This window comes from Micromys minutus (assembly GCF_963924665.1).
Source record: "Micromys minutus genome assembly, chromosome: 1".
Lineage (NCBI taxonomy): Eukaryota > Metazoa > Chordata > Mammalia > Rodentia > Muridae > Micromys > Micromys minutus.
In genome coordinates this window covers 217,174,791-217,190,289 of record NC_137969.1, presented here as the reverse complement: position 1 = coordinate 217,190,289, position 15,499 = coordinate 217,174,791, and the positions used below count along the sequence as shown (strand labels likewise).

The 15,499-nt window shown below is 43.6% G+C and overlaps 1 protein-coding gene across 1 annotated transcript in view; it reads right to left on the bottom strand.

Moving 5' to 3' along the window:
* DAAM1 (dishevelled associated activator of morphogenesis 1) overlaps positions 1–15,499 on the bottom strand; it is a 149,863-nt gene that overhangs the window by 54,779 nt on the left and 79,585 nt on the right. The window contains exon 3 of the mRNA XM_080932039.1: positions 12,626–12,715. Coding sequence (XP_080788165.1) covers positions 12,626–12,715 — 90 coding nt within the window. The remainder of the gene's footprint in view (positions 1–12,625; positions 12,716–15,499) is intronic.

The following is a 15,499-nucleotide window of genomic DNA, read 5'->3' as shown; positions in this document are numbered from 1 at the left end:
CATACCCTGTCCTTAGACTGAGAACCACAGGCAATTGCTGACTCCTGCGACAAGGAGAATGAGCTTTTTTCTAGGAGTTTCTTAGTTACTTGTCTATTGCTGTGGAGAGACACAGTTTATAAATGAAATCATTTAATTGGGGGCTTGCTTACAGCCTCAGAGGGCTAGTCAGTCCCTGACCATCTTGGCAATAGGCAAGTAGGTATGGTGCAGGAGTGGTAGCTGAGGGCTTATGTCTTACCCATAAAGAGAACAATAATGGACTTGGTGTGAGCTTTTCAAACCTCAAAGCTCTCCTCCAGGGATACCCCTTCTCCAACAAGACCACACTTTCTAATGCTTTTTAAATAGTCCATCACTGAAAACCAAACATTCAAATATATGAGCCAAGGGTGCCATTCTTACTCAAACCACAAGAGATGAATCTCATAACTGATTAGCCAATATCAAGTGGTCAGTTTTGAAATCATACACACAAGCAACACTAAATGGTTGTAGCAGGTTGTACTTATATATTTATGTAATATACATGTATGTACATATATGTGTATGTATATGTATGTATGTATTTGTAACATAATCAAAGAAAGGGGGACCATCAATTTGAGAAAGAATAATGGAGGAGGACAGAAAAGCTGGAGGGAGGAAATGATGAATTATGGTTTAATTAAAATTACAAAAATAAAAACACATTTTACAGAAAAATAAACACAATTTAGAACATAGTATAGTATCATTAGCTTCTTTAATCCTTATACCCCTAATTCTTCCTATTTCCTCTTCTTATTGAGAAGAGTACTAAGAGATTCTCAAAGCTGGGCTACCTGGACAGTTGGTTCCTTTGGTCCTTAAAACACCTGCCTTCAACTCCTAGCCATGAACACAATGTATACTCTATATGAAGCTTGCCAGGGGCAGTCAACTTCAGGAAATAATCTCTCCACTGTCATATTACAAGATACTCACATGGTCACTGTTAGTCCTAAACTTGTTATATTTTTGACCACTGCCACAATTACACATCAAGAACATCTGTTACCAAAATCCGGTTAGACCCACACACAGGATGATCACAGAACGGTGGCTTCACCATCTGCCAGGAAGCCAGCACCTCCTCAACCTCAGAACATCAGTCATTCTTCTGAAAAGAGCCAGGATGACTTGTGAAGACAACTTTCAGGATGCTATAAAATGTCTGCATGCTTTTAAGGAAAGCCATACAGAATTATATGAGTGGTCTTTGACCCTGAAGACACCCTAATGGAGTTCTCTCTCACTGAATCTCCTGATAAATAACAGGTGACTGATCACTATCAAGAAGGGGTTGAGAATCATACCATCTTTAGGAAACAGCACTCATGAGCTAATAGTCAATTCCTCTAATGCCAAATCCACAGATATCTATTTGTAACTTCAGGTATTTGCTGGTTTTACTCTTGCCTCTTGGGAACAGCCTGGAGAAAGTCTAATCTTTCCCAAGAACAACAACACAGCAGGTATTTAAACAATTTGAAGAAGTGATTATATGTTCTTCTGACTCTTCTCTTTAACAAGCCATAGCTTCTCTGTAGGCTGCACAGCACTGTTTATCTTCCTCAGCTCATACATCAATCACATGTTTTCTACAAGTTCATCTGACTTGCATGCCCATTATTTGCAGAGAGGACTCCCACAGATCTGTCTATTTCCATGAAAGGGCTCTCTCTTCTCACATGTTTATGTCAACAGTGATCACTAAGAGCAATCTCTAAGAAGATTTCAATCAGAATCTCTCCAAGAAGAAACAGAGCAGCCCCCCCCCCCCCCCCCCCCGCTCTTCTGGTACAAGTACCAGTACCAGTAACAACATTTAGCACTAAAAAAGAGAGACTGTACAAAGTAGAGAACATGATGGTCTGTTTTATCAGGTTTTCTGAACAGAAGAGGCCATGCAATACACACGGAAGAGGTTTATTATGAGAATAAAGATGCGTTGTCTCTAAAACAAAAATCTCATGTTAGCAGAATCAAACATGGATGCCAACTACCATGGCTTAATATTGAACAGAATGCAGTGAGACGTGTGCGCTGTAATGTTTTTCTTGTTTCTGCTTTCTCTGCTCTTCTGTACACATGCCTCTTAATACCCCAAAGGGATGCCTAGGCACGTGGGAACACTTCTGACCCCTAGACCCTTACCCCTTCCCTTTTCTGGTGTCTAGCAGAAAAGTTCAGTAGAGCCCAGATAAAAGTTCTCATTTTCCCACAGAGCCTCTGGCTAACTTGTCCTGTATTCCCAAATAAACAGTCTTAAAGGCCTCATATAAATCTGAACACATTACCTCTTCTTCATTCATTCTCTAAGCTTAACAGTCTGCATCAACATCTTTGAGAACATAAAATGTCAGCATGACCTGCTATCAAAGGCCTTACTGAGCTCATTAATATGTGAGTTGGTAAGATGTTTTTCAGTTCAAAAGAAATCCAAGGACCGTGTGTGTGTGTGTGTGTGTGTGTGTGTGTGTGTGTTCATCATGAAGATGAAATTAAGAAAGAGATACACAACCTGTCAAGAGGGAAACAACCCATTGTATCAGACACAATTTGCACTTCAGTGGGTGAAATCCTTTGATATTCTATTAAATTTTTAACAAACACTCTTTTAATATTGTGAAACAGGGCAAAGACAAGGCTGGAGAGCACGCGGGACACTACGAGGAGGTATTAAGCATCTCCCTCACTTAACTGCAGTTCAGAAGGGTGAGAGACATTTTAGTATTTCCTGGTTGAAGTAGACACAACCTGTGAGAGTGAAACATGTACATGACTAATATTCTGCTGCCGGCTCCATATGCCCAAATTATCCAAGGCTCAGACTTTGCCCAAGAATTAAAACTAAGTTGGAATTCATCCTCCACCTTTCCATTCTTTTACTCAGCAGGAGTATATTGAGTTCTGTCCTGAATAAGGGTGAGCTTATACTGCAATGAGCAAGCTCTGTTCTTTCCTCTTGAGCAGCCATGGATATGAGACATGAGCCCCTAGTGGATCATCCACTTGTGTTCATAAAGCTGAGAGCAGAGAGGTTCACAGATGATCACCAGCTCAGCTGGACAGGCAGCTCGGGGGGCAAGAGTGCTTCCTGCTATTTCAGGGGAAATAAGTTTGGTTCTTAGCATTCATGTCAGACTGCTCACATGTGGTACACACACACACACACACACACACACACACACAGCTCTCAATAACAGTACCTATTGCATATCAAGTCTCTCCAATAGTTACTAATAATCCCAAGTAATTAACCCCATGCTTCAATAAGTTTTACTGTTTATGAACACCTCTTCTAAATTTAAAACTCTAACTGGAACCCTACCTGAAACCCACTGGGAAGAAAGCCTTGAAACTTCCATGATAGCATAAGATGTTACAGTCATCTTTTCTACACATCCTTATCTTTATTTACTCTGGTAAACCTTATGAGAACGTCACACTGCTATTACATTTTAGCCAACTAGAAAAGCAATAAGAGCCCCCTTCCCCCACAAGAGGTCCAGTCACTGTGAGCAGCAACAACACAGAGCAATCAATATGCCTGCATTTCTCAAACAGCTCACGTGCCCTCTGTCCTGCCTGCTCTGAGTTCCTGAACAAGCCCCAGCTGACTGCTCCACAGAGGGCTCACGAGTCTCTGCTGAATTCAGTGGGGAAATATTTCAGGCTGGCAGAACTAACAAAAACAGCTCCAATCCTTACCTAAAACCAAGAGCAGGGACTTTACAGTCTACTTCCCAGGCGGTGAGACATTAGCTTTATTTATTTTCACAGGTCATTTCTTCGGCAAAGCGCTGCAGCACATGGAATACAGCTGAAACCTGAAAGGCTCCATAGGTACAAGTTCAACATCTGAACTTAATTTTGGATGACAATCCCCTCTCATTTTCATGACAAAGAAAAAGAAACATTGTGAGAACACTACTTTCAGCAGTGATGCAGGTCCGCATTCCTCTATGACACTATGGTGTGCGATAATACAGAAAAAAAAATGACTTAGGTGGGCTTGTGAAAGTCGGCTTTGACCGTAAGTCACTACGGAGTGCCGCAGACCCAGCTAGAACATGGTCCCGTTGGAAGTTGACGTGCCGGGGCACTGAGCCTGATGTGGCGAGGAAGTCCAGGGAGAGGTGTCTCTGGACTTTGCAGCTCCACGTCTTAGTACCAGACTTACTGATGCCAGACCAGCTCTCAACAGGCTGTCAGGCAGGCTCTGGCATTCTGCACCCTGCTCTTGGGAAAACAGTGCTTATGACTTGCAATATAAAGCTTAACATGCACTAAGAGGAGAGGACCTGCTGGAAACAGTAATTAAATTAAGAAGAAAATCTAGGGAATGATAAGTATATAAAGGCATATTTCACTCAGAGAGTGCCCTGGGAACAGCCTTCACTGGTAGCTCCCTGACATACAACTGAATTAGTGATGGCATTTGGGGGTGGGGTATAAGGATATAAAAAGGCCCCCGTTGGAAGATATTACTTTGTCGTTATTATCTATATGTGGGTAAATGGAGAAGCACATCATACAAATGGAGGAAACAGAATGCCTTTCCTTCTCTGCAGACCAGCTCATAGGCCTGCACAGGTCAATGCTGTCCTGCACTGTGCAGAAAAGCAGGGAGTGTCGAACTGGTGGAATCCTCCATTGCATTCCCTTCAGCGACCAGAAATTACTAGGCTCCAGGCTCTTGCAGAGGGAGAAATTCTGGGAACCCTTAACTAGAAGTGACAAAACCTAATTCGCAGGGAAGCACAAGAGCTCGTCCTCCCTTCCAGAGAGAGGACTGGACAGCAGCAGGTGTGCCTCTCCACTGGGCAAAACAAAAGAAACACACAGGAAAGAGCTTTCCTCTTCCTTTATCGTCCTAAGGGGCCACTTCCTTGCATTGATGTTGTTCATGCATCTACTTCCTGGAGCTGGTGAGTCGGGCAGGCTTTGAGCAGTCTGTCTTGGAATGTGGGGGCCACTAAGAGTTGGTAGAGAACCAGGGAGAGGCCAAGTGAAAAGCATGGAGTATCCTATCCAAATCTGATTACTGGATTACTGAGATTGAAAAATCTCGTAGATTAGAGATGGATACATATGCCAAGTTCCCCCAACACTCGCTTCAGGTACTGCCAATCAATTTCTACTTCTCATTGAGAATATTCATCTTTACTGAATCCTTCTCCAAGTGCTTCAGGCTTCTATCTCCAGTTAGTCAGTATTCTTATTTTGTATAACTTCATGGGTAATTGAAGGGAATGCGTTTTGCCTCCTGAACCTTGGATTTTTGTTTCCAAAGAGCATTGTCTTCTCTTCTGATTTTAATTTCAACTGGATTGTGAGACACATGGGGAAAGTAAAGCATTTGAATGACTTCTTCTGCAACAGAAACATTCAGGTCTGTGCAGTGCTGGGCAGACCATGCGATGTCATTCCCTTCCCTTGGGCAGCACTGCCTCTCAGGTGGTTGGTTAGATGTTCACTCACTGTGGATGTGCAAATTTGTGACTCAAGTAGAAAGGTATCAGACAGTTATTAAATTTCTATTTTTACAATCTTTGGAGAATGCAGATTTATCAAAAGCTAAAATGCCTGGTCTAGTGATGGGGTTGAGAGTGTAACAATAACAGTGTGGGCAAATGTGCAAAACGTGCTTTCACCATGTCCAGCCAGACGAAGGCCTGTTCTGTTAGCCACAGACATAATTCTTCAGATGGAGGATTGGATTTTAATGTCACAACTTTGAACAAAGTCTGTATCAGAGCAAGGTGCTATATACATCTGGCTTCCACTGACTGTAAGTTGGTTAGTTACATGTTACTTACACAATCAGTGCGCGCGCACGCACGCACACACACACACACACACACACACACTGTAGTCTCAAACCTCCCAGAAAAGATAACGAAGGAGGAGATGAAAAAGGACTCTGAAGCTTCAGAAGCAATGCCAGGGTTGTTATGACAACAAGCATTGTTTGCATTTTAAATATATACATACACTTTTCATCCTAATTTTAATAGAATATGTGGTGCCATTGTCATAGTCAAAGAGGCTAGACTGACTTGCATACTTCTTTGTTGGATCTTGACAGGCTATGCACAGGACAGCTACACACACACACACGGGAGCCGAGGCAGCATCACCAGGGTGCTGTAGTTCTTAACTCTGTAGCTCACCTAGTGACTTTCTGGGCTGCTGGGGGGCAGCAGCAAGTCGGCAACTGTCCTAAAGACCTTTCCTGTGTCCCTTTTCATCATGTTTGGGCCAGATGTGAGCATGTTCAACAGTGTCAGTAGGACCCCCACATTAATGTCACAGGCAGTGAGGTAGATATGCACTCCACACCCATCACCTTCCCTCCTGCCCGAGGATGCGTAGCTTCACCGCCTGATGCAAAGGCAGAGCCTTGCAGAGAGCTTCCACAGCTTCCAGACAGCTTATGAACATGACAAATGCAGGACTGACAGACAAACCATAACTTCCTACGGGTCTCTCACTGAAAAAGGACTGATTCAAAACCGTTCTGTATTTTCTCAAATAAAGCAATTTTGTTTTTAGCAATCTAGATAACGATATTTCCAGGTAAGGTAGAGAATAATGAACTATAGAAAAATTAAAAAATGTATATAAAAGAAAAAACAAATTAAAGCAAATCCCTCAGAATCTTTCCCAAAAAGCTGCCTGTCCACACATCTGTCTACACATCCCTATAGACTTGTGATCATTGTAATTTCATGGCTTTGGAGCTTGTTTATTAACCATGGTATTAAGTGCTGAGAGCTTTCAAATGTCATTTAGATGTCTCGCCATTCATGATAAAGAACTGTAGATGCATCTGAGGCCAATCAGGATCTCAGAGCTAGGGTTTAAATAAAACTTCATACCCAGCAACAAAGCAAGAGGGAAAGCCACATTGTGCAGCTGCCCTGCTGTGTCTCTCGGCCCCTGAAGCAGGCAGATGAAGGTGGATCCTGTGGGGAGGAGCAGGCTGTCCAGCTGAGTGCTAGTGGGAGGCCTTGGACAGCTCCTCTTTCTGGGAACATGGCAATGCTTCAACAGATAACATGGCTTTACCCAACTCACACCAGTGTTCAAGTTCCCATCTCACTTGAAGCCTCTTAAGGCTTTCCTAATAGGCCTGTATCTGATCAGACACAGTCAGATCGAGTGAACACTTTAAATGAGTAATTAGCCTCAAGAGGCGAGAAAGGGAAAAAAAGTACAAATTGGAGGTTGTGAATGAGGAAGGAAAACAGTCATGAGAACACAGCTCAGACATTGAAGGAGACCCATTTCTAGATGAAGGATGTAAGCATGAAGTCAACTCTCCAGTGAAACCAGCAGTAGAGAAAGTGGTGGTGGGAAGTCACTGGAGTCATGGCCACAGGGGGGAGGTCTTTCTTTTCCGTGCCCTACAGCCTGTCAGCTTCCTGTTTGTGAAGCTTATGACAAGATGACAACAACTTGGATTTATTGACATCTGCTTCTCCCAAAACCTTTACTCTAGGAAAACTGATGCTCTGTCTAATCACCCCAGAATCTTGCTGATTCTTCCTAGAGCAGACACTGTACTCTAGCTAATTACACACCAGCCTGGACTTCACCAACACACTGCTTCACTGAGTCAAATGCCAGGCCCCCGGAGCCTGTCATTTCTTACTGCTCTCTACACAGAACACACAGACACAAGACAGACAGTCCTGAATCCTGCAGAGTCTGGAGATACTTCTGTCTGGATGCTACTGTGTCCCTCATGGACTCTTTAAAGATGTGGAAGCAGGGAAGGACAGGCTGGTTATTTCTAACCAGGGTGGCTCTTGCCATTTTATCACTTTACAGCACAAACCAAAGTTAAGCATCACAGGCTGGAAACCAAATCAAGTACTTGTAAAGAAGCTCAAAAACTGAGTGTTAGGCAGGGATCTCTAGAGTCACAGAACTTATGGTTATTTCTTTATAGTAAGGGAATTTGTTGGTGACTTGCAGTCTTATAGTCCAACTCCCCAACAATGGTCAGCTGCAGCTGTGAATGGACGTCCAAGGATCTAGTAGAAGCTCAGTCCACAAGACAAGCAGGTAAAGAGAGAGAACCTTCCTTCTTCCAATGTCCCTAAGTAGGTCTCCAACAGAAAGTATGCCCCAGATTAAAGGTGTGTACCACCTCACCTGGATCTGGGACTTGCTTTATCCCAGAGGACCTTAAACTCAGAATCTCCTTGCCTTAGTCTCCTGGAACTTCATAGCCACTATGCCTCAAGATTTCCATGCCAAGATCCAAGTCAGAAACCTCTATCTCCCCCAGTCTCAAGATCAGGATCACAGGTGAGCCTTCCAACTCTGGATTGTGATTCATTCCAGATATAATCAAGTTGACAATCAGGAATAGCCACTACACTGGGCAAAGGCAGACAGTTGGCCTGACAGGTCCAATGTCAGATTGAGGTTATTTTGCTGGTTCCCTTCACAAATCCTGACATCTAGCACAGTGGATACTTGACAAGCCAATGCTCATGGTGAAAGAAATGAACAAAAAGAAAGAAAACAGTATCCCACCCTCTTTGGTACTCTAATCCAGCATAACAGCCTATGGTTAGGGAAAGGTACCAGCTACAGAAAAGTAGCTTAACTGACCTTCTTCAGCTGGCTTGTTTGACAGCGGTATAGGAAAGGAAGGGCTCCTTTTCTCTTTAATTTCATGAGCTCAGAATATGTATTCCCTATATCCTATTTTGATACAATCACCTCCTCTCTACACTTCAAAGGATAGCTACCCTAAATCTCTAGGAGCTGGAAGGAGGACTCCAGAGAAGCTGGGGTTTGATCTAATCAGCATAAACAAACCAAATGGGCAAACAAAACAAAACAAAAAGCACTAGTCAAATTTCCCTCCTTTACATGGCCTAAAAATGTACACAGGACTAGATTAGCAATATACAGAGATCAAAATGGCTGAACCATGGTCAGGATGGAAAAGATTCCAGTCCCAGTCTGATTTAACTAGGCTAAATCAAGCTCAAGCACACACACACACACACACACACACACACAGAGAGAGAGAGAGAGGGGGGGTGCACATGCATACATAAACAAACAGAAGAACAGAAGGGGAGTAAGACAATGGAAATTCACCTTTCCCAAAGTGGCTCAACAAGACACTCAGAATCTCTCTCTCTCCCCTGATAGCTGCAGTCTCTGCAGCAGAGTATCTACAGCACAGTTGGCTCTGCAGACTCCGGGAGGAGAAAAAGGCACTGCCTAGATACTCAGGACAGAGCTAAAGATTATTCCTATTCATGCAGTCACTATGATGTAGTGAGAGACACTTCACTGTCACCTCTGCAGAACTACTCCCTACTGTTCCCAGGACTTAGAACTAATGTGAACAATAAGTAAATACAGTGTGGCCAGATGCCTTTCATGGTCAGATGGTTCATTGTTTTAAAAGCTTCAGTCTAAAATCTAAAGATTGTTAACAGATGCAATTTCTGGCTAGAGACTGGGAAAAACCTCATTTAAACAAAAGAATATGTTGTGATTGGAGCTAAAAAGGGAATTACCTCTGTAGATAAGAACCACAAACATTTCCTACTTGAAAATACCCCCAACTCCACCGACAGGACCTTTTTTGGATCTTTCATGCAAGTTTAAGAATTTGACAATGGATTGCTGTGTGTGCAAACCAGGATGGAGCAACCAGTGTGGCAAGTGTGAGAGCTGTGTTTGGATCTCTGCAAGGCCACAACATCCATCACTGACACTCCCCACATCAGTCCACCAGGCAAGATTCCACTCAATTTCTTTTTATCATTTCCCCCCAGAACTATTTGCATTTTGGCTTTGGAAATACGTTTCAATCAGAGACTCCAATAGATCAGTTTCCTAAGTCACATAGTTGATAAACAGAAGAACCATTGCTGGGGTCCCAGCAGCTGCTGGAAGGAGGAGGGAAGGAAGCTGGCTGAGATCTGCCTGCCTTGGGGCTACTCTGGCCTTGTTTACATCTGTGACTTCGGTACACTTTTGCACAGAGAACATGCCCTTCATAGCTCCTGTGGTCTGTTTCTGTTGGCTGCCATGGGCTTACCTCATGGCTTCACTGTGTGGGTGAACATCTGTGCTGCCCTGGGTTCTAATCTTGAGAGGTGGACATCTGAAGGAGGGAGCCATAGGTGTAGCTTGCCCTCTGCCTTAGAAATGGATGTGGTCTGGCTTACTGGTGGTAAAACTGGACTGAAAACCCTGTTCGAGGGAAATAACCTGTTTTAAGGCAAAGGATAGCCTCCGTGGAGCCCATGCTAAGAGACGGCACAGCAATGAGGTGAAGCCTCTGCTGGCTTCTGTCAGCAGGCATTCACCACATGCCTTAGTTTACTGCAGTCCAAAAGCTCCAGTTCTAGACACGAGCACAAGATCTGGGAGACATTCTAGTCAAGACGATCTGGAGGAACCTCAGTAGCCACAAAGCCAAATATGACAGCTGGTACCCATAATCCTAGTACTGGGGACGCAGAGGCAAGGGAGTCCTTAGGCTTGCTGGCCTGACAGTTTAGCAGAATCAGCAAGCTCCAGTTTAGAGACAAACCTTCTCTCAGAAAATGAGATAAAGAGTGATTGAGAAAGACACTAGATGTACACACACACACACACACACACACACACACACACCTGCAGTTGGTTAAGATGTAATAAGCCCATGGGAGTCTCTAAAGAAATTGGTATCCCAAGTGAGCTATGTCATTGCTTCTGGAGAGAAGCTAGAAGCACATGTGAGCATCTACGCAGGGTAGTCAGGTTTGACCAAGAAGAGGCCACGCCTCACAAAATAGATTCCACAGCCAGTGGCTCCATTAAAGGCCAAGACTAACACGCACACGCAAACACACACCCATGCACATGAGACCTGCAGAGGGGTCGTATAAGCACGAACATTGAGAAATGAACAGCAGCTGGGCAGGAGGGTCATTACTGTTTTCTAGTGGTTGTCTTCTGTAATGTAAGGGGCAGGGGTTTCCATGATTAACTTTTACTTTGCTGTCAAGGATATAATAAAATATGAGAAAGAAGAGAACTTTCCCCCAGTAAGCTGTTCCTAGATGCATTTCCTTTCCCATCCTCTGGGACATATACTCAGACCCCGATTTGCAATGTTTCATAATTTAGAGGGAAAAAAAAATCTACCTCAGGATTAACCAAATAGAACAGGTCCTCTGTGTACCTCTGTGTATGTGAGACCATTCAGTGGGCAAAAGCACTTGTCTTAAAGCCCACAATTTTGAGTTTGATCCCTGGGTCCCACACAGTGGAAGGAGAAAACTCCTGAAAAATGTTCGAATACAGCCAGCCACATGAGTGTCATGGCATGCACATCAACACAATGAACAAATTATCAATTAGTAACATAAATAAATAATTGAAGAAAAAATGATAACATAAGTTCATCAGAGCAGGACTGGACACATCTTATTTTAATTCATTCTAAAATTTCTAGTGAATGAAGCATGCTGCTTGACCTTTCAAAGTAAGTTTTCTGTTGTAACCATGCCCAATGTAGAAGAGCAGAAGGGGGTACACAGATGGCCCAGGACCAGCTACAGAACGATGCTGCCATTTGTTGCTGGGTCCCTAGGCCAAGAGTGTGAAATCAGGGTGTGTGCTCCATGTTAGAAAGAGCTGGCTCTTTCACTTAGGTAGTGGCTCTGACCTGGATATTTAACCCACTTAATTCAAATCTCAGATGGAACAGGGGGACACACATATGGGGAGAGTCTAGGAATCTGGTGCAGCTTTAAAAACTGGGAGCATGAACTTCACCCCAGTGCTCTCTGCCCACTGATGCCTAGTACCATGGATACGGAGTGAAAGGTTTTTAGTAGTTTTGCAGCCCCCCTCCCCGTGTCCTTTGTCCCATCTCCTGAGGTGATACAGTACCAGCTTTTAATTGTGACTACCCAGAATGAAGGTACAGCCATGTTCCCAACAATGAGCCTTGAAGGAATGAAGAGCACCCTAAGTGAGAGCCAACGGATCAGGGGGTGAAACACTGGGACCCATGGTGGAAGGAGAGAATGGACTCCTCAAAGTTCTCCAGTGAATTCTACAGAGGTGCTGTGGGATTTACACAGTGGACAGTGTGTTCTCTTCTCATTTCTCATTTTCCACTCTGGAATGTGAACTGGCTGAAGAGCACTTTGGACGATGGGGACAGTGAGCCCACCCTTTAGAGGCAGCAAAATGTGAAGTTTAACCAGTGTGTAAACAAAGCAATGACACTCATCTTAACCCACAGAGCACAAACCGCTGTGGAGGAGAATGGCTGATGCTTCTGTCTCTTACAAGCCTATGTTATTTTAGGTCTCAATTACACAGAGTTATGAGTAACAGTGACAGGTGCAAGGAGCCCGGGGAGCTTCTCATAAAAATAACATCAAGTAATATTTCACTATATGGAGCCGTGAGGCTATTACATGACAGGTTCAAACTGGTTTCCATATCATAAAGAGCTTTCTGAGTCCAGCTGATGAAATGCAGGAGCAGAAGGAGTCAGAAGTGACATTCTTCTGGTTAACTATATATATAACTATATAAGAAAATGGTATCTTACCTTTTTCTTGCTACAGTATATCTGCCACTTTTTCTCCGCTGGAAGCGCAAACATGGCTTCCCTGTGTTTGTCTGTGAGGTCAAGTTCATCCTGAGAAGGAAAAAAAGAGATTGGTGTTACAGAGATCAATATTATCCCTGGAGAGTTCATTGACAGTGTCATCAAGGAGGAAAGCAATTCACCAACACACACCTAAGATGGGAGTTACTCCAGGGTGACTACTAACGTACTTTCCCAGGCACAGAGTAGACAGCAGCACCGCAAGGTGGACAGAGCACAGCAGTACAGTGCCCAGGGTTTGGGAGACAAGGCTGGGTGGACCTTAGCTGTTGCTAATGCTATGTATGGTTCACCGAGCGAGCTGCAAGGCTGTTAAGCCACAGGAATTTGGGTTTAATCATATTAGAAATGATGGTTTGTTGCTGACAATCTTCCAGACAGGACAGTGATTATTGCATGGACTCTTGGGCTGAGCACTGGATGACTTACACATGATAGGAATGAAATGTACCAGACAACACCAACAATAACCCTGACTACAGACAGAGTTCTTATTAGATGCCAAGATCTTCTCTAAGCCCTCCATAGTCATTATCCAAAAATGGATTTGTGGATGCACTGCTGTAATTTCGATTTTGAAAGTCCATGTACTAGAGATCTGTTCCCCAGGGCAACACTATTGGAAACTGATGGTAGAAACTAGAAGAAACATGACTTTAGGTCAGTGGGGTATACCCCAAAGAGGATTGAGGGACCTGTCCATTTCCTCTCTCTGTCTCCCGGCCATGATGTAAATGGTTTTGCTTTGCCAAGTGTTCCCTTTATAATAATGCTGTCTTGACTCAGGTCCACAACACTGATACCAAGGATCATGATATGGAATCTCCCAAACTGTGGGGTGGCATAAACTTTTTCTTATTATAGGCTCATTATCTTAGATTTGTTTTCTGTTATACTGATAAAAACTGACTAAGGCAGCAATAGAAATCAAAGTCTAGGTTTGGGTAATAGATTCGATACATAAGGGAAACCATAGCCAGTTTAACTGAAGCACTGAGCTATACAAATCACTGGGTAGCTGGGTAGGAGGTAGAAGGCCTTAAGTGCCAGGCCAAATAAATGTCGTCGTCGTCGTCATCATCATCATCATCATTACTATTACTATTACTACTACTACTACTACTACTACTACTACTATATGAGAATGGATGTTTTGCCTGCAGTCCTGTCTGTGTATCACATGCAAACCTGACGTCCAAGAAGGCTAAAGGAAAGTAACTTAAGTTACAGACAGTTCTGAGCTGCTACATGGGTACTGGGAATTGAACCCAGAGTCCCTGGAAGAACAAAAAGTCAGTGCTTTTAACCACTGAGCCATCTCTCCAGATCTGGAAACTCTGTCTGTTTTTGTGTAAGTGCCTGATACCATCACCAAAACCCTCAACTAAAATGCCCTAAAGATTTTACTTACAGACAGATATTTCCTATTTCGTTCTCACAATGAACCTAAAGAGGACCACTCATTATCACATCTCCTTACAATAATAATCTCCATTGTAAGATTGTTAAGGGGAGCGGAGGGTGAAGATAAGACACTTCCTCTAGCCTCTACATGCTGAACAAAGCAGGGAGGCTTTTAAGCCCAGAGCTGTGTGCCTCCAGGGTCCAGACTCTTAGCTTCTCAGCTCAGTACTTAGAAACATTAAGCCTGCAGGGGTGAAGAACTTGGGAAGTCAACTTACAGACATTTATAACTAATGAATAGCAGCAAAGAGATAATGAATATGAATGGAGTACTTAGAAAGTCATGGTATCTTGTAACTCCATCCATAGTTAATGTGATTATTGGTATTGAGTGGCTGGTTCATTTTCGTTCCCACAGGGAAGGTTATCTAGTTAAGAGCTGTAGATGGCTAGGTGTGGATAAAAGATAAAAGCTATAAATTAGGGTTCAATAAGATTCTGATCTCTAAAGGCAAGTTCTCCTCCTGAATGGCTTGTGTGTGTGTGTGTGTGTGTGTGTGTGTGTGTGTGTGTGTCTGCCTGCTGTCTGATATACTTGGGGACATGCAGGTACAGGTCACTGGCATCCTAACTGACATTTTACACTCCTGAGATGACTTAGTCATCAAATCCCATTACACCCTCCTGGAAAAGATTTTCCCTTTGTTTCATTCACAATGGAACCATCCAGACCCAGCAACCCTGCTCCGGGCTTCTGGCACAGCCCATGCACATCTTCCTTGACCTCCTAGTCCTGACTACTCAGCATACTTCAACCATTTCTGCTGAGCACAAGAATCACCAGAGGGCTTCAGACCTCACTAACCACTAGCATGTAGGCCATCAGGAGAGGTGCAGCCTGGGCATTTCTGTTAGGTTTCTAAGGTATTGCTAGTGGTCTAGGAACCATGTGTTAGAGCCACGGCCTTGAAAATAAACCTTGTGCTACTTCAAGCATCCAGTTCAGAATCTTCAGGACTTCCACGATGCTTGAGAAATTAACTACCCATTCTTCAGCTGGACTCTTGAAGTTTTCCAATTGTAAAACTTGCTCTGCCACGTACTTTCTGATTAATTCTTTGCTTTAATCTCATTAGCGCCCATTCCTCCAGAGCCTAGCACAGGCCAGCCTCCCCCTCAGAATCCCACCAAGTCACTGCTTCCTCTCCAGAACAGGCAGACCACTAACTCCTCCTGTGAGCACTGGCAACAACAAAACATGCTGTAATGCCTGGCACAGGGTGGCAACTGTACTGGTGTTATTTCTCTCATTAGAACACAAATCAGTTGCTAGCTAGTTTTAAGAGTGAGATAAATAGTTAAGTCACTAAACCATGCATACACACACACACACACACACACACACACACA